Source organism: Lynx canadensis, chromosome C2 (genome assembly GCF_007474595.2).
Source record: "Lynx canadensis isolate LIC74 chromosome C2, mLynCan4.pri.v2, whole genome shotgun sequence".
Lineage (NCBI taxonomy): Eukaryota > Metazoa > Chordata > Mammalia > Carnivora > Felidae > Lynx > Lynx canadensis.
The window spans coordinates 154,848,293-154,872,942 of NC_044311.2; the positions used below are offsets into that span (position 1 = coordinate 154,848,293).

The 24,650-nt window shown below is 60.7% G+C and overlaps 1 protein-coding gene across 3 annotated transcripts in view; it reads right to left on the bottom strand.

The window, feature by feature from the left end:
* PRDM15 (PR/SET domain 15) overlaps nucleotides 1–24,650 on the bottom strand; it is a 67,044-nt gene that overhangs the window by 14,021 nt on the left and 28,373 nt on the right. For 2 of the 3 annotated variants that reach the window (XM_030328464.2, XM_030328466.2), the window contains exons 6-19: nucleotides 20,635–20,736; nucleotides 19,145–19,369; nucleotides 17,440–17,569; nucleotides 15,864–16,045; nucleotides 15,641–15,735; nucleotides 15,061–15,148; nucleotides 11,971–12,138; nucleotides 9,376–9,470; nucleotides 8,411–8,542; nucleotides 6,644–6,778; nucleotides 5,890–6,053; nucleotides 4,942–5,021; nucleotides 4,463–4,582; nucleotides 33–164 (exon numbers count right to left, since the gene is read on the bottom strand). In XM_030328464.2, the coding sequence (XP_030184324.2) occupies nucleotides 33–164; nucleotides 4,463–4,582; nucleotides 4,942–5,021; nucleotides 5,890–6,053; nucleotides 6,644–6,778; nucleotides 8,411–8,542; nucleotides 9,376–9,470; nucleotides 11,971–12,138; nucleotides 15,061–15,148; nucleotides 15,641–15,735; nucleotides 15,864–16,045; nucleotides 17,440–17,569; nucleotides 19,145–19,369; nucleotides 20,635–20,736 (1,848 nt within the window). The remainder of the gene's footprint in view (nucleotides 1–32; nucleotides 165–4,462; nucleotides 4,583–4,941; nucleotides 5,022–5,889; nucleotides 6,054–6,643; nucleotides 6,779–8,410; nucleotides 8,543–9,375; nucleotides 9,471–11,970; nucleotides 12,139–15,060; nucleotides 15,149–15,640; nucleotides 15,736–15,863; nucleotides 16,046–17,439; nucleotides 17,570–19,144; nucleotides 19,370–20,634; nucleotides 20,737–24,650) is intronic. The other variant, XM_032594791.1, reaches the window with a different exon arrangement.

Consider the following 24,650-nt stretch of genomic DNA (forward strand, 5'->3'; position numbering starts at 1 on the left):
CCCACCGGAGCGCAGGCGCTCCGCGGACTCACCCGTGTGCCGCTTGTAGTGCTTCAGCATGTTGACCTTCTGCGCGAACTTGCGGTGGCACTCCTTGCACTCGTACTCCTTGATGCCCTTGTGCAGCTTCATGTGGTGGCGCAGCGCGTGCTTGGTCTTCATGCCTGCCGGCGGGGGAGGGGGGAGGCAGGGGGGACACTCACACTCAGCCAGCCCGCCTCTCCTGCCTCCAGAGCTGCCCTGCACCTGCCCTGTGTTCCCCAGGACCCTGCGCTGCCACAGCGCCCGCACCGGGGACCCTCCACCACTGTGCCCACACCCGGGACCCTTCTCTGCCGTAGCGCCCCTGCTGGGGACCCTCCACCGCTGTGCCCGCACCCCTGCCGTGCCCCGCACATGGGACTCTCCATGACAGCATTTACACAACACCCTGGACCTTCCACTGTGCCAGCGACCTGGGCCCTCCACTGCAGCGCCCGCACCCGGGACCCATCACAGTGCCTGTACCCCCACCCTGGGCCAAGACACCCGTCCCAGTGCCCACACCACACCCCACAGCTAGACCCCCCCCAATGCCCATGCCCAACCTGCAATAGTTTCCACTCCTCTCCGTGCCCAGAGCCCCTCACAGTGCTTGTGCCCTACCCAGTGCCAAGATCCCCCCCCCCCCCCCCCCCCCCCACCCCGCCACGGTGCCTACACCACAGGCTAGACCTTCCACACTGTCTGGGATCTGGGTCCTCGGGCAGGCACAGGTCTTGGTGAGCATGCAACAAGAGAAGAGGTCGGGACTTGGGGGGTAAATCTCCCCAAGGACCCCCTCCACCAGTGCAGATGGGCAGTTATGCCCTCAGAGGTCCAGACACGTCTGGACACCTCATGTGATCAGGGGCCTGCCCAGACCTGAGGGTCGGTGCTCAAAGCAACCACTGTGACACAACGGAGTCACCCGCTGAGAGCCGTGCAAGCCCGCCACAGAGTTCCTGTTGGTCCTGAGGATGCTAACGTTAACCGAGATGAGAATTCAGTTTTCTGGACATTAGAACTGTGTGGTATACGCACGGACTTTCGGTCTACCTTTAATTAAGCGTAACGAAGCCAGTCTTGGCTAAAGGAGGTGAGATAAAGTACAACCTAACTTGGGCGTCGAAAAGGGACGACCCTGGTAGAGGGTGTGAGTGAGTGGTGGGGGGGTCCTGGAACAGGGTGTGAACCAGCAGCAGGTGGGGGTCCTAGTACACGGTGTGAATCAGTGGGGGGGGGGGGTTCCTGGCACAGGGTGTGCATCAGAAGTGGGGGTCTTGGTTCAGTGGACAGTCTGAACGAAAAGGCCGGGGCCACAGAAGCTGTGGGCAAAAACCACTGCAGAGCAGGTGGGGGCTCACAAGCCCAAGGCCGATGCGTCCAGTCCTGCTGGCTGCAGACCTAACCGGTCAAGGGGCCCTGGACAGGCCACGGCTGTCACCGCCACACAGAACAGGACCTGGAGGGACTACGGGGTGGGGCAGAGTCCGACCACCGCGGGCACTGCCCTCGGTAACGGCAGTGAAATGACGGCCGCGTCTGGCCACGGTCCCCGCCGGGTCACCTGGGAAACCCCGTCCTGGCGAGTGCGGAGGGGAGGCTCAGCCAGCTCTGGCTACTGGACCCCAGGCCTCCACAAACCCTACGCGGGCACGAACCCAGCCTGGCCGGGCTGGGCCTGCACAAACACGGGCCTGCCTCCACGCCAGACCCGCACGAACCCGGGCCCGGCTGAGCTGTGAGACGCCTCGAGAGCCGGCCTGTCTGAGCCAGCAGAGGAAGCAGGAGTCTCGCAAGTGCCGGTCCGCCAGAAAAGGCTTCTGAGGCGACAGGAAGCGCAAACGTGTGAGCCTAGCACTGACTTCGGAAGAGCGTTTGCCCCTCGATAAGCGGGTTTCAGTTTCTCAAGCGAAACCATCACACGCACTCACAGTGAAAAGCTCCAGGCGACAAGAGGTTAGCCCCGAGGACGCGGCCCAGCAGCCCTGCCAGGTCACCCCGGCCCCCGGGACACCGCTGAACCCATTCTGGCCACGCGGAACAGACCCTCTGCCGCGCGGTCACTTCTGTCGGCGCCACGTGAACCCGCCCCGCACAGCGCGGACAGCGCAAACCCACCATCACGTTGCTTTCAGCCGTGAACACGACTCACGGCCCGTTAACATGCCTGCCACGCCGGCACCTGCCACGGGACCAGCTCCACTGCAGGCGCCAGACTGAGCAGTGAGCCAAGCCACGCCCCGGCCACACAGGGAGAGGGCCACGTGGGAAGGGACGAAGAAAAGCAGGATAAAGCGGGGACAAGGGGAGAGGGAACAGAAGGGGCTCGGGTGCCGGCTCATCACGGGGGACGTCGGGGGGATCCTCTCAGAGGACCGGGCTGAAAAAGTGATCTGGAGGAAGTGGGGGAGGGGCCAGGAGCTGCATGGGGGAACAGCATTCCCGGATGGAGGGAACAGTGAGTGCAAAAGCCCTGAGGCCAACGTAAACAGTCCCTCAGTGTCTCAAGCTGTTCTCGGTCACAACGGTGCTGCAGCAGAAGCTCGTCTTTATGCCGCAAACAGATCTTTGTGCTATTCGTTAACAAGAAACTTTTCTAGCGGCAGCTAACAGTGTCCAACGGCCCACCCTGTGTAGCAATTTACACGCCCCCCCCCCCCCCGAAGTCTACTGCCTCCTTCCCTTCGCCAGTGCTGGCCGCTCCCCAGGCTGTGACGGGCACAACAGCACCTTGGCTCTGACCCTTGAGGGGGCCACCACCGAGATGAACGGAAGAGAACCAGTCCCTCCTGGCTTGCCCCACACCTGCGCCTCCCTCCTCCCCACCCCCCCCACCGCAGCTAAAATGAACAGATCCTAAGTCACAAAGTAACTGCGTGTCATAGGCACAGAAGGAGAGTCACGACAAAGCTCTCCCCCCTGCCCCCACCGCCATTCCGACCTCCCACCGCGGCCTCGGGAAAGTACTCAGAATTCAAGAAGAAATCACAAAACTAAACATTAAACACACTTCTAATATGAGTATGTATGACACATGGCAAGATGTGGCTCTGACCTCACTGTCCTCCCTGGGCACCTGTCCCTCCCCCGCCAGGCCCTCCAAGGGACCCAGGCGTGGCTTCTCCCTGCCCCCTGGAGGGAACCACTCTAGCAGCTACACCTCTGACCCTCCCCGTCTCTCTCCTGCTCCACACTGTCCCCTCCAGCCAGGGGACAGGTGGCAGTAAGTGGGGGAAGGGCTGGGAAAGCTTCAACATCACTAAGACGGACACAGAAACTTCTAGAATGTTCCTACAAAACAGAGACAGAGGTTCTCTTGAAGAGTGTAATGGGTCCGAGGCAGAAGCAACAACTTTACCTCACGTGCCAGTTTGTGTTACCGTCAGAAAAGTAAAATTAGGTGCCTGCCTTGCTTTTCCAATGAAGGAGGCTGCGTGCTGCCCTTGCACAAGGTGACTTTGGAGGACAAACAAGAACTTGTCACCTCCAGGGAGACAGATGGGGGGGAGGGCGCAGGCAGGAGAAGGGGAAATGATCACGTCTTGCTTTCTCTGAAGTTCGTTCTTTCTAAGCTTTTACACGTAATCTTATTTCAAGTGTGCTTAACGGGTTATCCGGTGAGGGGAATTATGAGACATCTGTGTTTTCTTCGTACTTTTCTGTTTAACTTAAAAAACAAATAAAGGAGGGGCACGCGGGTGGGTCAGTTACATGACTGGCTTTTGATCTGGGCTCAGATCATGATTTCACAGTGTGTGGGTTCCAGCCCCTACATCGGGCTCTGTGCTGACAGCCAGCGTCCTGCTGGGGCGCTCTCCCCTCCCTCTTTCTCTGCCCCTCCCCTGCTCATGCTCGCTTTCTCAAACCAAGTAAACAAAATAAATAATGAATAAATAAGAACCCAATAAAGGAAAAAAAAAAACCTTTATAGAATACAAAATGCTTAAAAGAGCTAAAGGCAAAGCCAAGAGCCTGATGTGCCCGGGTCTGAACGGGGCCGAGGTGACGCTGTCCGCTGCAGACAGCGCCTTCGCCGCGGCCCCAGAGGCTCTTGTGTTTTGGAACAGAAACGGGTTAAAAATTTGCCATGTCCTGGGATGACCTCCCCCCCTCCCCCCATTTTACTTACAGAAGGGAGATCTTTTGCTCATAGGTTTATTATTCCAGTAATTTCACCCGAAAGCCGGGGACCCAGGCTCACTGGTCACAGCCAACCCGTCCCACGTGGAAGGTTCGGCTCAGCCGCAGGGAGGGGCCACGCACTTGGCCGCACGCGAGGAGCGCACGGCGGGTCTTCCGGTTTCTCAGCCCCTGGCTGCTCGCTCGCCCCTCTTTTCAGGTGGCTCACTTGTGCCTCGAGTCCATCGCGGATGCCCTGCGCTGCCTGTGTCCCGGCCCGGCGACGCCGCGCCCCCCGCCCCCGCCGGCGCCCGCGTACCTTTCCCGCACTCGGCGCACAGGTACTCGCGGATGTTGTCGTGCACGCGCATGTGCTCCTTCAGCATGTCCTTCCGCGCGAAGGACTTCCCGCACTGCTCGCAGGCGTGGCTCTTCACCCCTGCACGACAAGCGCACCAGCGCTTCAGCACCCGTGGACCCTCCCAGCCGCGTCCCCCGCCACGAAGGCGGCGACGGAGAAGCGCGGTGCGACACAGCTCACGGCCTCCACGGAACCTCCGCTCTGGCTCCTCGGCCGCGAGAGGGGCCCCAGGAGCCGCCGGGGCCACAGGGCAGGGGCCCGCGCTGGGGACGGAAGCGGTGGTGAGGACGCAGGGACAGGAGAGGCCAGAGAGAGAGCGCGCGGAGGCGGGGGGTGGTGGGGCGGCGAGACTGCCAGAGCAGGGAGCGTGGGGACAGGCCCTCCAAGCGGGGCGCCACGACACCCCGGTCCGTCCCGGTCCCGCGGCAGCGCGCTACCTGTGTGGATGAGCTTGTGCCGCTCCAAGTTCCCGATGCTGTTGAAGATGCGCCCGCAGATCTCGCACGGGTGGATGTACCTGCGAGGAGACGCGAGCCTCAGGGCGGGCGGCAACAGCAGAGCGCTTGCCCCGAGCCCCTTCCTCACGCAGGGGTCGCAGAAAACAGGCTAGTGGAGGCCGCCGGACACGAACACTGCAGCCTCCAATACGGGCTGAACCGTGCGCCCCTCAAAGTCCACAGGCTGGAGTCCTGACTCCGGGCCTTCAAAAGGTGACAGCATTTGGAAACAGGGTCTTCACAGAGGAGTGAAACATCAGGTCACCAGGGTGGCCCCACTCCAGTATGACTGATGTCCTCGCCGGAAGGAGGAACTGGGACACAGACGCGCACGGGGGAGGACCACGTGAGCACACGGCCAGGGCCGCGGATAGGAGCCCAGCCGGGAAGCCCCGGCCTCCAGGGGAAGCAGCCCTGCCCACCCCTGAACTCAGACCTCGCGGCTCCAGGCCTGACATCGCACGTTCCCACCGTGCAGGCTGCCCAGCCGCCCCGTTACCGCAGCCCAAGCTGGCTACGGCGGCCTCCACACAGGGCGGCCGCTGGCTCGCCCCGGCACACGGCACTGACCACGGCTACGGCATCCAGGGAACCTAATCACGGTGGGGAAACGGGGTTACCGGCGGTTCCGTAGGCAGGCCGAGAACCACACTATCCGTCTGTGGTGCGGTCGACTTGCGCTGCGGGGCCAGGAGGGCGAGGGAGGCGGGACCCCCCACGTGCGGGATAAAGGAGGTAAGCGTGCTTCCCTCAAGACCCGGCCACAGGGCTCCCGGGGGGGTGGGGGGGGGGGACAGACCCGCCCTCCGAGCACCTGCCTCCCCGCAGGGAACGCGCCCCCTCTGGCATCGTGCCAGGCCCTGGAAGCCCAGCCCCAGGAGGCCTCACTTCTGCACGTTGGGGTCCGGCAGGTTCTCCCGGTGGATGACCATGTGGGCGTGGTAGGTGGCCTTCAGGGCGAAGCGGCGGTTGCAGATGCTGCAGCCGTAGCCCTTCTCCTTGTGCACCTCCATGATGTGCTTCAGGTACTCCTTCCCGCGGCCGAAGGTGAGCTGCCGACAGGTGCACCGTTCACGCCCGCGCACGGCCTCCCGCCCTCCAGCTGACGATGGCACCGCTGGGCGCCGAGGCCCCGGTGACGGCCCGCCGCCCGGGCCGGACAGAGGGGACTCCCAAGGGCGGGGCCGGCGCCAGGAAACTGCAGAGCGGGGGGGAGCGGGGGAGGCGGGCGCCAGCTGCTCCCCGCTGCAGACCGGCCTGCCCCTGCACCCTCTCCTGCTCCCCACCCACCCCACCTCCCGGACGGCCGCATGGCCGGGTGACTGACGCAGGCACAGCCGCACGGGAACCCATACTAGGTAGGGAGCGAACTGCGTCTCCGCGGAGCAGCGAAGCCTAACGCGGGGACCACCGCGCATGCCGCGAGCGGATCACCAGCCGCTGCACGGCCTCCAGAGATGGGTTCCCCACCCCAACCCGGGTCCCCGCGCGGCCGCACGCACACCAGCCACGAGACGGCTCTGAAACTGCGGTCCGTGTGAAGAGGGAGAGCCACACCCACCGTCCGCGAGTGGCCCCACCATCTCTCTGCCGGAATTGCCTCCTTCCCGCCAGCCTGGGCACGAAGGCCCGTGGCGAGTACCTGGCACCGCTTGCAGCTGTACTTGTGAGGCTCGGAGTCCGCGCTGGCGTCCGAATTGTCATCGTTCTCCTCCGAGGAGATGCCGATCTTGCCGATAAACTCCTCCCTCTGGTGGTCGTCCATCAGCGCAATGTCCTGGAAAACGCAGTCGCGAGGTCCGGCTTCCCGCACGGGCACAGAAGCGCTGACGGGTCCCTCGCCCCCCAGCAGTGCCGGGCCGGCCCACGTGGAGAAGGCAGTGGGTCCCACCCGGGGCTGCCTGCCGTGTCCCCTGTGGCCCCCTCGGGCCCGCGCACACCCCCGCTCAGTGCGCAGCGAGCTGGCGGCCAGGCGTGGGGTGCCTGCGTGGGGCTGGGCTCCCCGTCTTAGCTGCTCGCCCCCAAGGCTGCGGCGGACCTGGGCTCCATGCTCCCGGGCGCGGCCCATTTCCTGCCAGAGGCCGCCAGGGGTGCGCAGCACTGGCCAGCTTTCGTTTTTCAGCAAAACTTAGGATTCTGGGAAGGGTGGACAGGCTTCCTTCGGAAAGTTCGCTGTCGCGTCTAGGAGGTTTTCACGGGGGCCTAGGCTCTATTTCTTACTCAAGTTCAATTCCCGCTTTTCCATTAACACACACACAGCAACACCGTCTGAAGGAGCTGTGGGAGGAGAAGCACCTGACCAGAGCCACGCAGCCACAGGCGCGCACCCGGGCCGGGCCCGTCACCTGCGCTGGGCCTGACTGAATCCTCAGGAAGCCATGTTTTCATGGCAGGAGAGAAGTGGACGCTGAGGAGGCGGCAGACTAGCATCCCAGGTCCCAGTGAAGCCTAAGTGCCCCTCACCCCTCCGACTAAAGCTCCCGGACGCTCCTGGGTCCGTCCTCCCACCCCAGCTCAGTCCACGTGGCCCAGCACCTGCCCTGGGGATCCCCTCACACTCATGCTCGCCCCCCGCCTTTGACTCACACCTTCTCAGCGAAACCCCAACCCGTGCCCGAGGCCGGGACTGCCAGGAAACAGGTCCTGTGCTGCAGGCAGGTGGACAGACGCCTCCAAGAGCCCGGCGAGGGCTCACCGTCCTCACCGGACTTGAGCACCACCTACCATTTCCTCATTTGCCTCCTGGGTCGGCACTTCTGCCCTTAAAGACGACCCCGTCCTCGCTGCCCACCCCCCCGACCCACTCCCTGGGAAACACCTAGAACGGAGGGACTGCTTGTGAGCCCTGCCCCGTCCTCACTGCCCCCCCCACTCCCTCCCTGGGAAACACCTAGAACGGAGGGACTGCTTGTGAGCCCTGCCCCGTCCTCACTGCCCCTCCCACCCCCTCCCTGGGAAACACCTAGAACGGAGGGACCGCTTGTGAGCCCTGTCCCGTCCTTGCTGCCCCCCCACTCCCTCCCTGGGAAACACCTGGAATGGAGGGACCGCTTGTGAGCCCTGCCCCGTCCTCGCTGCCCCCCCCACCCCCTCCCTGGGAAACACCTAGAACGGAGGGACCGCTTGTGAGCCCTGCCCCGTCCTCGCTGCCCCCCCACCCCCTTCCCAGGAAACACCTAGAACGGAGGGACTGCTTGTGAGCCCTGCCCCGTCCTCGCTGCCCCTCCCACCCCCTCCCTGGGAAACACCTAGAACGGAGGGACTGCTTGTGAGCCCTGCGGATGGGGCTCCGGATGGATGCAGCAGAGGGTCACAGACGCCCAGCTGAAGAGAGGCAGTGGGGCCAAGCTGACCACGAGGGCCCGCCACGCGTCCACGTGAGCCACCCAGGAGAGGGTGGTGCTGGCACCTTGAAGTGGACGTGGATGTGGTCCCTGAGCACGTCCACGCGGAAGAACTTGCGGCCGCAGATCTCGCAGGTGTACTTCTTGTCGCCGTGGGTCAGCAGGTGCTTGTTCATGTTGCTTCTGCAGGAGAACACCTGCGGGCGGAGGAGCGGGGCCTGACCAGCCGCACCAGGCACGAGGACGCGGTACGTGTCCCCGGTACCCTTCCCAGGTGCTAGAGTCATGAGCGGACAGGAGCGAACGGTCGTCCAAGTACGAGCCCACGTTACCCCGGAGACCTAACCGTCCTCTGGTCTCCACCACCAGCGGGATTCTGCTCAACTTTACTCGCTCACTTAACTACAGCACTAGGACGGGGCCTGGGAAGAAGCCAGTAAACACAGAAAGAGCCTCAATTTTCTGAAACTTGGCATCAGAGAAGAATTCCATCCTCTGTGCACCGGGTGTCAGCACAAGTCACGTCCACTGCCCACGTCCACGGCTGTTTCCAGCTGTGATGGGGGTGGAGACACAGGCACTGCCCTCTCCTCGGCCGCTGGGGCCGGGCTGGGATGCGGGGGCCCCGCGGCCTCCGTCACGTAGCTCAGGGGACAAACCAGCAGCAGAAGCCACCTGCGGGGCCCCGCTGGCCTGAGAGTCTCCGTCTGGACGGCCAGTCCTGGGGGCCACGTAAACCCAGAGCGCAGGTGTCCTGAGCCCTTCTGACCCCACCCACTCCAGGAGGAGAACACGAGAGGTGAGTGAAGGGAAGCGATTCACAAGGAACAGGAGGCTACTGTTTTCATGGTGACCCGGGCCAGCCACCCCGTGACCACACCCGGGGTGCTGGGTGGGAAGCTGACTCAACAGGAGGGGAAGATAGGCTCCTGGGGAGGGGCAGGGGCAGCGGGTCAAGGCAGACAGGGGTGAAAACAAGAAGTCGTCAGAAGCAGCAAAGAAGCCAGTGTTAGAAATATCTGAGCCTCACCTTGCCACACACGGGGCATCCCGAGGGCTCCTTCTTGTAGCGGACCAGGTTCTCGCCGCCGGCGTCCAGGTCCTCCCTCTTCACCCGCCGCACTCCTGCAATGCCCGCCCACCCAAGCAGGAGAGTGAGTACACACGGCGCGTGCGTGCCGGGCACCTGCCACTAGGCCAGTGTGGCCGCCTGGGCGGTGGGGGCAGGGTCAGCGGCACCAGCGAGCGCGTGAGTGGCGCCCAGCACAGGACGCGGCCGCGCTAACCACGGCTCCTCCCGGCTCCAGGGAAGGAACGGCTGCGTGTGCCCATGGGAACCAGGGACGCGGTTCGTGCATCTGAAGCGTTGGGAAACACAAGGGCAGCGTGGGTTTGGAGTTCTACAGTGTGGAAGGGCGAGCCGGTGCTGACACCAAAGAAAGGGCTTTCCCTCCATTCAAAGGCTCAAGGCAGAGGTCGCATCCTTAGGCGTGACATTTTTTCTTAAAAAGACACCAATATTCATCCTTGCAAGTTAAATCGGTTGATCAGGGAGAGAACACCTAATGACGATAAGCTCCTTGGGGTTTTAAGACGTAACTGTTCATAACTGGGATCACCACAGCTTTTTAGAAGTTTGCACGAAACAGGTAATCTTTGAGTAAAAGACAGAAGTTCGCTCTCATCGTTTCTTTCTACACAGCTGACCCCTTCTGGAACCTTCCCGCATCCCATGGTGTGAATGCAGAGGTGAACTTAAGAACACCCAGCAAGCTGGACATGAATACGTCATTCTCCAGAAGGCTCCCAGTGGCATAAAACGCATCAGATCTGAAGCAGTGGTTTGGACGATGAGCCAACGGAAAAGGAAAAACCGTGAATGCGTTAGTTCGTTCCTGCGGAAAACGATCTGACTGGTGCGTCAGTTGTAAAATGCGGTAGAATCAAGCCCGGGCACCTGTCTGTCAGGGAACGCTGAGGGCGGCGTTGACGGTGACGGGCTTTACCGGGAGGGTCTGCCTCAGCCACCCACCAGCCTACAGGGTCGGGCAGGAAGCCTATCTCTGCTGCACAGGTGAGGAAACTGAGGCCCAGTGGCTTGCCCAGGGCCATCCACTCACTAAGTGGGCACCGGGTTTGGCTGGAGAGGCCCAAGGGCACCACCCACGGGTCCCAGAGGGAAAGAGATCTCCTGAAGCCACAGGAACGACAGCCAGGTCAAAAAGTGGAGTGCGAAAATTATACAGAATGTGCCTCGTCTTATTTCGAAGAGGCATAATGACGGGAGTACGCACATCTTTGTGCGGAACAGTTCCAGTTCCGTGAGACTCCGCTTTCTTTTTCGGCAAGCCTGTACCTCATCCGCAATTCTTTTCAGACTTTCTCATAAAGGTGCTCTGGTCAGTGTCACTTACTGAGGGCTGGTCAGCAAGAGACAAGGGGCTTCTAGAGGAAAAGCCAGGATTATCACAACTAGAAAGCCAATTTAAAGAGGGTCTGTCTGGGGCGCCTGGGTGGCTCAGTCGGTTGAGCGTCGGACTTCGGCTCAGGTCATGATCTTACAGTTTGTGAGTTCAAGCCCCGTGTCAGGCTCTGTGCTGACAGCTCAGAGCCTGGAGCCTGCCTCGGATTCTGTGTCTCCCTCTCTCTCTGACCCTCCCCTGTTCATGCTGTCTCAAAAACAAATAAACATTTTTAAAAAAAATTAAGGAGGGTCTGCCTGAGCCGGCTCTGACACCAAGTCTGGGTGTCACCCGCAGCCCGGGTGCGTCCCCGCGACTGCTGTCTGCGCCTTCCCACTCGGGGATCCTGTCTGCGCGGCTCCGAGCCTGCCCCGTGGGGCCACCCCACTCCTCACTTCCATCGTCTCTCACTCCCTGTCCCACCCTGGAACCGACCCCCCTGCCATCCGTCTTCCTCTTGTACCTGGCTTCCCGTGAACCCACCACATTGGAGCAGTCCCCCGGCTCCCCTGCTACAAACGGCCTGGGCCATCTGGGGCCCGCAGGGAGGATGAGGAATGAGGGAGAAACTACTATGGCCCCAGCCAGCAGCATCTGCCCAGAACATTCTGCTCCGTGCACAAGACTGGAAGCACACCCCATACACAATTTCATATGCTGTTTTTTCCTCACTGTCATAGTGAAAGCAGTAAATGCTTTATTAGGTGCAGAGTCTTCAATCCTATAAAAAAATCCATTTTTTGGGGCGCCTGGGTGGCTCAGTCTGTTAAGCATCCGACTTTGGCTCAGGTCATGATCTCACGGTTCGTGAGTTCGAGCCCCGCGTCGGGCTCTGTGCTGACGGCTCGGAGCCTGGAGCCTGCTTCCGATTCTGTGTCTCTCTCTCTCTCTGTGCCCCTCCCCTGCTCGTGCTCTGTCTCTCTCAAAAATAAGTAATTAAAAACAAAAAAACCCAGTTATTTTTTTTTTTTAGACTCCTTCCCCACCGCAGAACATTTAGGATGTTTCCAAGAGTTCCCACGGACACACAGCACTGTTAAGGCCCCGAGGTACCTCTCTGTGCCTGGGGATGAGGACTTGACGGTGGGCGGGGCCAAACTGCGCAGGGGAGGCGCCCGCCCCACCCCATCCCAGGAGCTCGCACCCAGAGCAGGCAGGCTCACCTTCCAGGTGCCTCCGCTGGTGGTCGAGCATGACGTCCTTGCGGTAGAACATTTTGTTGCAGACCTCACAAGCAAACTTCTTGTCCCCGTGCTTCTTCTTGTGCTTGGAGAGGTTACTGTTGGTGGAGAAGAATCTGAAACACATCTCACATTGGAACGTCTTGTCATCTGTCCAGAGAGCAAGCAGACACACGGCAACTTTTAGGTAAATGACACCGACTGCAGGATCGGCATCCCGGCCGTGAGAATGGCAAGGAGGCCCCGGTGACAGGCAGAGGCGCACGAGGGCCACACGGCCACGAAAAGCCATCGTCTGCGCTGCGGGAGCCCAGGGCTGAACCAGCTGCTCCTCGCCGGGGAAGACAGACACCAGCTCCTCTCTGTCACCGCCACCACACCCACAGGCCCCCTCCCCTCCCCAACCACCTGCCTCCGGTCATCCGGGTGTGATTCTGCAGTAGAGAGGGCTGAACCGCCACTGGCTTGGCCCTCACCCGCCACCCACCTCGACTGCAGCCCCAACCCCCAACCTGCATCCTTCCCGCCCCAACGCTGAGCCCCCACCTGCTCCTCTGCAGCCCACCTGTCACCTGCCCTTCTCTGCCACCTTCCCACCCCCCCACACACAAATGCCCGATTTCCGCCACCGCTCGCAGGCCTGTCTTGTTCTAGATGCCTCTTTAGCAGGCACCCCCCCCCCACTCCCCACCCCACCCCCACACCACTTCTGGGCTGGGACTAAGCAGCACAGCTGAGCCTCCCTCCCAGGCAGGTGGCCCGAGTCCTGGGGTCTGAGAGCCGCAGAAGGCGCAGCACTGTCCCCGGGGGTCAGCTTTCTCTGTCACAAGTGCCACCCGGTGCCTGCACTCCTAACTGTTCTCGACGGCTCAGCTGACCGGGACCAGGCTGCCACAGTGCAGGTGGCTTTTCCTGCCGGGGCACACACAGGTCACCAGTGCAGGAGTCCAGACGGGCACCTGGTCCCAACGGCCACTTTCTGCCACCAAGTCTGCATTTATGTTTCAACAAAATGCAGCAACTAAGAGCAAATGCCTGCTACTTGGGACCTGGTGCACCGGGACACGGGATGGTGGGTTTCTGGGACAGCTGCGCTGCACGGGGTGGGGCACTTGGATGTGAACCCACACTGTTCTCTAAGTCTACACGTCCATAAGCTTCTCCCCATTCGTAGAACTCCTTGGTTTAACGGTCTGTGGAAGACACATTTTCCTAACTTGGATGATGGAGAAGAGTGGACGGTATGCAAATGACCTATGACACAAATGAGCTAGTCTCCAAGTTGTTCTTTGTTTTCTTTTTTAAAATTTTTTTAACGTTTATTTTTGAGAGAGACAGAGCGAGCGAGCAAGCAGGGGAGGGGCAGAAAGAGAGGGAGACACAGAATCCGAAGCAGGCTCCAGGCCCCCGACGCAGGGCTCGAACCCACGAACCGCGAGATCATGACCTGAGCCGAAGTGGGACGCTTAACCGACTGAGCCACCTGGGGCCCTGTTATTCTTTGGTTTCCATCGGAAACTTCTAACTTTGGAGATTAGAGAGAAGATGCACCTTAATTCACTGCTGCGGTTAGTTCTATATAATGAAAAGAAAAAAACGCCTGGTTTAACAGGCCCTTTATTTGACATGTACCGATAGCTGTTCTGACTCCTTTTATTACTTTGTTTCATTTGTCAGATAAAAAGAGGCCAACTTGTCCCCCTGTCTTGAGGCTACCCCACCAGACACCGGAGGGCATGGGGACATCGCTCCGCACTCCTGCAGAGCCGCAGGTGGCCACATGGGGTGCCATCCTGACTCTGGCCACGGACGCAGCTTAGGCTCCTGACAGGCACTGCATCCGTCGAAAAAGCTTGGGGGAGGGGTGCCCCAGATTTGAGGGCACTCCTGGGGTGCACAGCTCAGAATGCATGTGCGCCTGGAAGCTTCCGGGGCCACCACTTCATGCCGTGGACGGTGCGGAGCAGGTGGAGCTCAGGAGAAACGAGACTCGCGTGCCCTCGGAAAAGCCCCGTCACAGGAGCAGGTGGCCACACGGGGCGCCGTGGACAAACAAGCCAGGGCTCCAGGCCCGAGCACAGGACGGGACCCAGCAGATGCCTGGGAGCAGGAGCTGCCCCGTGGGACAGGCGGTGGAGGCTTACCTAAAGCTGCTTAAAGGGTCTGAGATGGGACGTGAGAACCAGCCCACAGGTACAAGGGGTGCACGGAGGGGCCAACAGGAAAGGGGTTCGGAACCAAAGGCCAAGGTAGCAGGTGTCTGAGCCGCCTGCTGCTGGGCACCCCTTCTGGGCTGTGCTGGGACGCCCCGTCAGCCCCCTTCTCGGCTGTGCTGGGACTCGCCCGTCACCCCCCTTCTGGGCTGTGCTGGGACGCCCCCTGTCAGCCCCCTTCTCGGCTGTGCTGGGACTCGCCCGTCACCCCCCTTCTCAGCTGTGCTGGGACGCCCCGCTGTCTGTCACCCCCGCTGTCACCCACCCAGTGCTCTGTCTACTCCCTTCTGGTGGGAGCCTGAGCTCAGCCAGGGCCTGAGACGCGCGCCCAGGCCCACAGAGGCCCCCCCGCCTCGAGGCCTGGGCAAGCGTGCGACACACACGAGTGAGTGAGTGAGTCCTGCGCTTTCAGGACCCGCGGACAGAACGGGCTCGGAGCAGAACAGGGCAATGCACGGCGGCACCACGGTCCCGGAGGCCGGCAGGCCCGGCGGGTAACGGAGGGTGGCCAGCGGAGGGAGGGCCTTCCAGCCAGTGAGGCGGAGCCCCCGTCCTGACGCTGTCGCCCCCCCCCCCCCAAGCCTCCAGGAATGTCTCACGCGGTCCGGGAGCACCCCGCGCCTCTCGGCCCACCGCCCACCTTTCTCAGGACAGCCTGGGGGTGGGGGTGGGGGAGGGGGCAGGCACAGCCTCTCCCGGAGGCCAAGAGGCCGTTTCCACCGGCGGCTCCTTCAGAATCAGTAACGACCGCCTGGAGGGGCCGCGAACGGAGGGAGGGGCCGCAAGTGCACCCTCTGGTTCCTAAGCGCCCGGCTTCCGTCCAGCCGGTGAGAAGCGCCGCGAGGGGGCGCCCGCTCACCTGTCCTGCAGTTGTGGAACTCGAGGGCGCTCTCGATGCGGAACGTCTTCTCGCAGGTGCCGCAGCGGTACCTGTACTCACTGTCCACCTGGCGACAGGGGAGCGCTGTTGAGGGGCAGGGGCAGGGAGCAGCTCCACCTGAGGACGCGCCCCCGACCTGCCTCTCGCCACGTCCCGGTGGGTAAGGTCTCCGTCCCCGCCCTGGTCTACTTTGCCGTCCTGTCTCTGTCGTAAGCCTGCTCTATGTCACCCTCCTGGTCCCCATTCCTGTCCTGCTCTATGTCATTGCCCTGGTCTACGTCACCGTCCTGCTCTACGTCCCTGCCCACTACTCTCCTACAAGATTTAGGAACACGAGCAAGCTCTTATCCTCACCGTCCAATTGCCCTGGAAGAACGGGGGTTCGGGTACCGCAGGGCGAACGCCAGCCCAGGGGCCCCTCCCTGCTCCTCCCGCCCCCCCCCCACCCCACTGCCCCTCCTCCCCCTCCCTGGGGACCCCGTCTCCCTTCCCAGCAGCCCGTCCTGCCGATCGCCCGCTGCACCTCCACAACCAGCACGAGAGCCCGGGCCCCACTCACCTCGTTCCTGCTGTGCTTGTAGGACACGTGCTGCTTCAGACTCTCCTTGCGGCTGAACAACTTGGCACATTCCTCACATTTAAACAGCTTGTCACCTAGGAGCCAACCGACGAAACGCTACTTCACGACTCCGGGCATTACCGGGGCTGCGCCCGCACCCCCCCCCCCCCAACCGGGTCCACGGCCACCTCTCCCCCGGCCCGGGCGTCCCGCGGGGACTCACCGTGCGAGCGCACGTGCCTGCTCAGGTTGCTGCTGTTCTGGAAGATCTTGCTGCAGACGCCGCACTGGTAGACCCGCCTGTGCTCCCCCAGCTGCCTGACGAGCTTCCTGCGGATGCCGTGCCGGCTCGACAGAATGAGACTCCTCTTGAGGGTGATGGCGGCGCTCGGATGATGCGGGAACCTGCCAGGTCAGACAGACACCTGGTGAGACAGGGGGCACACTGCGTCGTTGGGGAGGAAGCGCGAGGTCACCGCCATCTCGGGAAGGGCTCTTCCACACCTTCCTAGCTCGCCGCGGGGGAGGAGGGAAGGCACTCGGGCACCACCCCGGCGTCAGGGGAATATGCACGGGAGACACCGCTTGATCGTCCAGCATGGCCACGCTCCTGACTGCATTTTCACTCTGGCCACCAGGAAGCTCTCAGATGATGCCCCGGGAAGATCCCCGTTTCTCTCACCTGGCCTGGCCTCTGCTCTGTTCTGTACTTTCTCTGACCCTGATTTTTAAAAATTTCTTGTCCCTTTTAAACGTCTTTCTGACGGCAAGCCACAGAAGTCCTCTGGGCAGTCAGACACGGTAGGTTAACGAACAGGTGGCCCCGTTTCCGACAGCACGCCGGCCCCGGTCTGCACGGGCTCCGGGATCAAACGGGGCCAGGCACATCGTGAGAACGTTAAGAGGCACTCCAAAAAAGCCCGAAAAGAAATCAGCATCAGCTTATTCCACGTCAGAGCAAAGATTTATCCAGGAATGACAACTAGAATACAAAATATTTTCCTTGTTCACGAAAAGAAAAGAAAAGAAGAGAAGAGAAAAGAAGAGAAAAGAAAAAAGAAAAAAGAAAAGAAGAGAAAAGAAAAGAGAAAAGAGAAAAGAAAAGAAAAGAAAAGAAAAGAAAAGAAAAGAAAAGAAACGAAACGAAACGAAACGAAACAAGGTGTTACATGTACAGAAACTTCTGTGACAGCAGCACTGCTCCCAACAGCCGAACGGTGGGAGGAGCCCAGGTGCCCACTGATGGAGGAATCTGTCTATGGATGGGATGGAAGGACAATCTGACACCTGCTGGATGAGCCTCGAGCACGGCATGTGGAGCGCCACGGGCCCGTCACAAAAGGGCCGGCATCGCATGCCAGCGCCCAGGCTGGGACCTCGCACAAGGTACGTCCGTCTTCACGGAGACAGGGACGGGAGGGGGTGCCGGGGTGGGGGGAGAGGGACATGGGGAGTTAGCGTTCCATGAGGACAGAGTTTCTGTCCGGGAGGATGGAAAGTTCCAGAGACAGACGCGGCTGGAGGCTGCACAGAGCGTGGGTGCACTTAATGGCACCGAACTGTGCACTCAGGAGAGGTTCAGATGGTCAACCGTCCGCGACGTACAGCTCACCACACACACACACACACAAAACCGCTTTTAACTGTCTTCACAGCGGACGTGGCATCACGCTCCCGAGTTCTGGAAGGATCCTGCCGTTCCCAAAGGACACCCGTTTCTTTCCCCCAGGAGGGGCGCCTCCCCGCCCGGGGGCACCTGCCGTCCACACGGCCGCCCCGGGAGCCTCAGCAGGACTCACTTTGGCACTGAAGCGGCGTCACCGGTGGTGGTGGCCAGCTTCCCCAGAACCAGCTCCATGATCCGCTCGTCCGGTGCCGCCGTCGCTGGCTCATCCGGAGGGACCTCGGTGACGATCTCCGCCACTTGCTCTGCGTGAAGGGGACGCGACAGCCGTGTCATCGCCGGGGCGGGGGACGGGACGCGGCCAAACCAGGAAAACGCACCCGAGCGGACCGCAGCCAGGCCCACGTCGTAGACACGCGTTGCGAGACGCACGCGGGAGGAAGAAAGGAAAGAAGACTAGCAACGTGGCGGGATCCACGTAGTTACCGGTTTCGAAAGAGCAAAACGTTACTCTCAGCTCGAAACTGAAGTTATAATTTGTGATCTTTTCTAAAAGCAGAGCGGTTAGGCCACGATCTCAGTCCCTTTCACACCAACCCCAAACAAAACCGTGACACGTAACGGGATCTTTCAACTTACTTAGTCCTAACGGAGATTCGGAAACATTGACTTTTAAAACCAGACCGGCCACCCTGAGTATGTTCAAAAGCGGACCATCGTGTTCTACGAGGGCCAAAGGCCAAATGATTACGGTAACAGGTGTCCTGGCCCGAACCTCCGGACAATGAACGACGGGAAGGTAACACAGTGGCTTCTGCCACTTTACCTGCTACACGTCTTCCTAACGCAACTAATAATGAGGGAAAGAACCACTTAGAGCTCTCAGCTCCCCTCTCGTCTTCTCCACCTGTTTAGGGAGAGACAGAGACACTGCGCAGGGGAAGTCGAAGCCGCCTGCCCATCTCTCAGTTCCGACCGGAACACGGACCGAGAGCTGGCTGCAGAAGACGGTGAGCCCGTATTGGGTGAAGGCTGCTCTCTGAATTCTTTTTCATTCTGGGAAAGAAGCAGCGTTTCCTTTCGTTCTCAGGAAAGAAAACCAGGGCTCTACCAGACAGCAAAGGAAAGCTCTCAGCGGTCGGCACGAAGGCAGCGAGGGGACCCAGCCCCAGCGTCACAGCTCGTCCTTACGTGTGAGACCCCCCAGGGGTCTGCTGGCACCAGGCCGTGCTGGCAGAGGTCATGAGAGGACCGAGGGGGCACAGGCCCTGCGCACCCCAGAGAGTGGGTCAGAGTCCCTCCAAACCCAACCGGGGATACCATCACAGAGAACGGGAGCAGGCCTCAGGCCCAGGCGACAGGGGAGTGGACGGCCGGGCTTTCACACGGTGAACCCACGACAGAAACCCAGCGTGGGTGGGTCTCACTCCACACGTCGCACGTAAGACGCCGGGCACAGAAAGAGGGATTCACGTGAAATCCCAGGACGGACAAGGCTAAGTCACGCAGACAAGGAAGAAAGTCTGGGAGATGGTAAGGTTCTCTGTCCTGATGGGGCACTCGTGACACAGGCGGGCCCCTTGTCAACATTCACAACCTGCACACTTTGCAGCGGTAAACATGTTTATACAGGAATTGTGCTCTAAAAGAACTGATTTAGAGGGAAAGGGAAAGGCCAGGTTCCCCTCGGTGTGCCTTGTGTATCCTAAGTTTTCCCACCTGCTGGCTCCCCCTCCCAGGGCCACCCCCGCCTGCTGGCTCCCCCTCCCAGGGCCACCGCCGCCTGCTGGCTCCCCCTCCCAGGGCCACCGCCGCCTGCTGGCTCCCCCTCCCAGGGCCACCCCCGCCTGCTGGCTCCCCTTCCTAGGCCCAGCCCTCACCTGCTGGCTCTTTGCCTTCTATAATGTCTAGTGGCTGCTCAGGTTTTGATGCTTTGGGTTTTCTCCCTCTTCGAGGCTTTTTCTTCTGCTCTTTGGTGGCACTGACACTCTTGGGCACTGCAGGAGGCTCCCCCCGGGGCACGTCTGCTTCCTTCTCGGGAGCGGCTTCGTGCTGGCCGGCCGGGGGAAGGCTTTTGGCTTGTTCCAGGTGACCCAGCAGATGCTCTGCGGGAGAGGGGAGCACATGCACGCGGACACTGAGGCAGCCGGTGGTGTGCCCACTTCCTCCCCCCCCCCCACCCCGTTCTGTCTGTCTGGTTTTAACTTCATTTGCTGACCGTGTGTCCTCTTATAGGCAAATTAACTATTTCCACTGCTCTTGCAAATAAAAGCATTTTCACTGCGCCAAACATGATGACTACTACTTAAAAAGCAAATTAGGTGGTAAAAAGAGGGCCAGTTCAGCACGCGCCCACGCACACGGCTTTATGAAACACACAGGCATGCGAGCACACGCCCGTGCAAGCAAGTGCTGTGCAAGGGTGCACCGACATGGTAACGTGGCTGCCTCTGGACGGTGACATTCCAGGCAGGGCTGTTCCCTTTCCTCTTTGCACTCACTTACGTTCTTTAACTCATATGGTGAATTCGTGATACAATTACTCAAAAACGCGGCCTCTGAAGGGAAATAATTCCACGCGTGACAAACTAAATGGTCTTTAAAAACCCTTTTGCCCTCCTCTCAACTGAGGAAAGCCCCCCGAGACCTCCCAGGAAGAGAGAACGACGAAACCACAGGGAACAGGCAGGCAGGGGTGGCTACGGAGCTCAAGAACAGACAGGGTCTAACCACGGAGGTAAGCACGGCGCAGGCCGGCCGGACGGCGGGGCAGCGGCAGGGAGGGGGAGGGGCGGCCCACCAGGCACAAGGGGGCGGACGGCCCAGGGGCCGAGGGTGCCTGGGCCCACGGCTGGGCCAGGGGCGATTCCCCCCCGCTGTGATCTCAACGGGCTCAGCACAGGCCTCCGGCGCAAAGCGGTCGTCACTTCCCTGTGCCGTATTTAGGGCCACTTGTGCCGGGGGAGTGCCCCCAAGGAGCTGGGTCGTGGGAGGGAAAGAAAATTGAAAAGCAAACACAGCAAGTAACGTGACGCGTGCTACAGGAAGGGCCTGGCACCTGGGCCACACGGCGGAACTAGGTGGCCATGAGCCCACCTGGCTGGGGACGCTTGGGAAGCCTGGATGACACAGAGACCCCAAGTGACCCCAGGCGCGCAGCGGGGAGGCCGAGGATAAGTGTCACGGCAGGTGCGGAGGAGGCCCCGCGGGGAGGGCCTGGGGGGCTGACGCGTGTGGCTCTGGGCACGCGGCTGGGGTCCACGCGGCCGCTCACATCCGGCCGGCCGCGCGTCGCCGCGTGTGCACAGGGACGGCGTGGACGTGCCAGCACAGGGGTCGCCCCACCCCGGGGCGCGCGCGCCGGGCTTACCGTTCAGGAGCTGCAGCTCCAGGAAGGTGGAAGAACACACCTTGCACGCCCACTGGCTGGGCTCCCGCTCCACCGTGGCGCCGCCTCCGGGGCTGCCTGCAGCTTCGAGAGAGCAGGGGCAAGGGTGACCCACGGCAGCTCGCGCCCCCAGGGCCCAGGGCCGCGGGGGACGGGCCTGTCCGCACACCCCCCCTCCACCACGGCTCGGCGCGTTCGGCGTTCCAGCTGCCGTTGCCGGAGCCCCGCGTGCGTGGACGCCTTCGGTCCCCGCGGGGGTGCCCATTTCACGGGGGAGGAAACCGAGCACAGAGAGGGGGGGCCGGAGCGGCCCGACGAGGGATCCGTCACGGGTCACAGACACGGGACCTCCTCCGAGAAGCCAGACCGGTGGGACCACACGCATCCCTTACAAGACCGAGGGGGGGGGGGAAAAAAAAAAAAAAAAAAAAAAAAAACACGCACCCTGCAGATGAAACGGAACTCCTCAACCTCTTCCTGGCTCCCACGAGAGACGGCAGAGCCCGAAACAGGCCGTCACTGTGGCCCCGGCCCGTGTGGCCGCACCTCCCGCTGGAGGTGGGCCAACACAACTTTCTGTGATGACACCAGGGCTCTGAAATCACGGCGCGTCTGGGGTGCCGGCCGCGTGTGGCTACTGCCCCCGTGGATTCGAGTGTTTAGTTTTGTTTACTTTGCACTAGAATTTCAACGGCTACTACCCAGGGCAGGTGGCCACCGAGCAGCCCCCGTGGTCCCTCTTCCTCACACGCCAAAGAAATCTGGGGATGGTTCACGGCACAGGGGAGGCCCTGCCTGTGAAGAGGGGGACTGGGGCCTCCTTTTAAAAACATTACTGACGCCCCCGTGGGACCTCAAAGAAGGGGATGCTCTGAGCGAGCCTCCGTTCGTGGTGCCATCGGGCGGCCGCCGGGGCTGGTCTGGGGCCACGAGCCCTCGCCACCAACGCCACTCGGCCACTGCACCGCACGACCTATCGCGTCACCCCAAGGGCCACGCGTGCAGCAGACTCCTGGGTTCTTGGAAAAAATCACCCAGAGCCGCCATTGCACGTGCATTCGGCCCCAGGACAACGCACGCCGCTCTCCGTAGCAAAAATGTGCAACAAGCTTCCAAAGAAGAACGAAAGCCAAAGACCGCAGCAGGCCACTGCTACAACCGCTGGTGTGTATTCTGCGCGTCCTCCTAAAGTAACAAGGAGGGAAAATGTCGCACTGAAACGGCCCGAGCTCCCCAGGGCGGATGCTGGGGCAGCAGGGTGGGGATGGGCCAGCCAGCCCCCTCTGTTCTCCCTCCTGCCTGTGAGTCCCCCGAGTGAAGACGGGCAGGACGAGACCGCGAATGAACGGGCGCCAGAGCTGAATTCCCGCTCCTTGCTCACCCTCCCAAACACACGTGGCTCTACGGAGGCGAAGGAGACGCGGGTATGTGGTGGCTTCAGGAAGGGACGCCGAGGGGTCAGCTGGAAGGGCACCCGGAGTCGAGGCCTTTTCTTCTGGTCCCAGTGAGCCGCCATCCCCAGTGGGACGGTCCCCACCCCCGTGATGGGGATTCAAATGAACCTGACACGAGAACATGCCTGGCTGATAGTCAACAGGACGAACTAGGAGAACGAGTCACGGCCGCTGTCCCCTCGTCTGGGGAAGAACTCGGTTTCCAAAAACTCTCCCTAAAAGATCACAATTTTTAAGAACAAAACTCAGCCAACAATCAGAAGGCAGCTCTCGATTGCCCATCCCTTAAATATCCAACAAAAAAGCATCGAGGCAACAGTGACACCTCACGGCCACAAATACCACGAATATGCCACAGACGAGCGATAGAGAAAACGCCTGAGAGGGGCTGGGCGGGGGGCGCCTGGGGCCTCGGTCCGTTAGGTGTCCCACTCTCGATCTCGGCTCAGGTCATGCTCTCTCGGTTCATGGGTTCAAGCCCTGCGTCCAGCTCTGTGCTGGGCATAGAGCTTGCGTGGGATTCTCTCTCTCTCTCTTTCTCTGTCTCTCTCTCGGTCCCTCCCCTGTACTCTCTCTCTCTTTCTGTCTCTCTCTCGGTCCCTCTCCTGCACTCTCTCTCTCTCAAAATAAATAAACATTTTTTAAAAAAGACAAGGGGCGTCTGGGTGGCTCAGTCAGTTAGGCGTCTGACTTTGGCTCAGGTCATGATCTTGTGGTTCGTGAGTTCGAGCCCGTGTCAGGCTCACTGCTGTCAGTGCGGAGCCTGCTTCGGATCCTCTCTCTCCCTCTTTCTGCCCCTCTCCCGCGCTCGCTCTCTCTCTCTCAAAATAAACATTAAAAAGAGGAGACAGGGGGCTCCTGGGTGGCTCAGTTTGTTGAGCGTCCAGCTTCAGCTCGGGTCCCGATCTCACTCGCGGTTCATGAGTTCAATGCCCGCGTTGGGGACTCACTGCCACCAGCCTGTGGGCGCGGAGCCCGCTTTGGATCCTCTGTCCCCCGCTCTCTGCCCCTCCCCTATTTGTGTCCTCCCCGAAATGAACAAACATTTAAAAAATGAAGAAGGCGGCCTGGTGAGTTACAAGCCCACAGGGAAACGAAAGCAAGCGACAGAACGCCACGCACAGTAGGACCTCGCCTGTGTGAGAACGCAGGGCCTTTCTGAGGAGCAGAAGACACGGACAGGGGCAGGGGCAGGGTCATCCTGCTGGTGGCCAGGGCCCCAGCGCAGAGCCGCAGGGGTGATAAGGATGCTCTCTATCTCAACGGTGGCACGGCTCACACAACTGCACGCCTCTGTCGAAACGCTGAGCTGCGCACCGAAAACTGCTGTTTGAATGTAGGTAAACCATACGTGAGCCGTGCTGATTTTTCTCACGTACCGTAAGATGACAGCAAAAACGCCAGGGTCATTAAAATGGTGACTTGAAAGTTCCCCAAATGTGATTAAGCGTGTTTATACTCGACCTTGTTCATTACAAGAGCAGTTTTGAAAAATCTGCTGACAACATCCGGTGACGAGAGCCGACCTGAGCCCCTCGCGCCCACCCATTTACACCCACATGCTTCCCGGGCCTCCGTCAACGGTCCCCAGGCCCAGTTGGTGCACAGAAAAGAAATCAACCGTACTGCGAGCTCAAGAAAAAATGAGAAAAGGGGGCGCCTGGGTGGCTCAGTAGGTTAAGCGTCCGACTTCCGCTCAGGTCACGATCTCGCGGTCCGTGAGTGCGAGCCCCGCGTCGGGCTCTGGGCTGACGGCTCAGAGCCTGGAGCCTGCTTCCGATTCTGTGTCTCCCCCTCTCTCTCTCTGCCCCTCCCCCGTTCATGCTCCGTCTCTGTCTCAAAAATAAATAAACATTAAAAAAAAAAGAAAAGAAAAAATGAGAAAAGAAAATTTACTACCAGGAAGAAAAAATAGTAAAAGTTGGTTTGTTTGTTTTTTAAAAAGAGTGTGTCTGCTCCTCCGACTTTGCTGTGTTTGGACCACGGCTGTGCCATCTACAAAATTGGCTGATTTCTACAACAAAGATACATTTTGAAGCAAATCTGAAAGAGACAGAATGAAACCGGTGAGTCTTAGCAGTTCTGATGCTCACGGAGAAAGATTCCGAATAACTTCTGGGCAGACAGCTCCTCGTGCCCTGGCCCCCAGCACGATTCTTCTAGAACATACTATGGTCCCTCAGGCCCATTCACCTTGCGTGGCTCCACTGCCACTGGCCCCAAGGTACAGTGATGGCCACAAAAGGCTCCTTCCCTCCCCTGCACTGCAGTGGTCTCAAGGGTGTGCAGACCAGAAGCCTCTGTGGTGGGAGGAGAGGTTAAGCCCTCTCCCTACCTGCCGGACCTGGCCAATCAGAATCACACAGAGGCCCAGCTTCCTGTACGTTCCAGGCCCCTCTCCACAGGTCTCGGCACCCACACTAGAGTCTGAGAATCGGGCAGTGGTGGGGTCCCAACATATGGCTTCAACCAGGTGAGGCGTCCAGAACTTGCACCTGAGACCACCCGGGGCCCCAGGCGCTCGAGGCGGGCAGCACCGGAGCA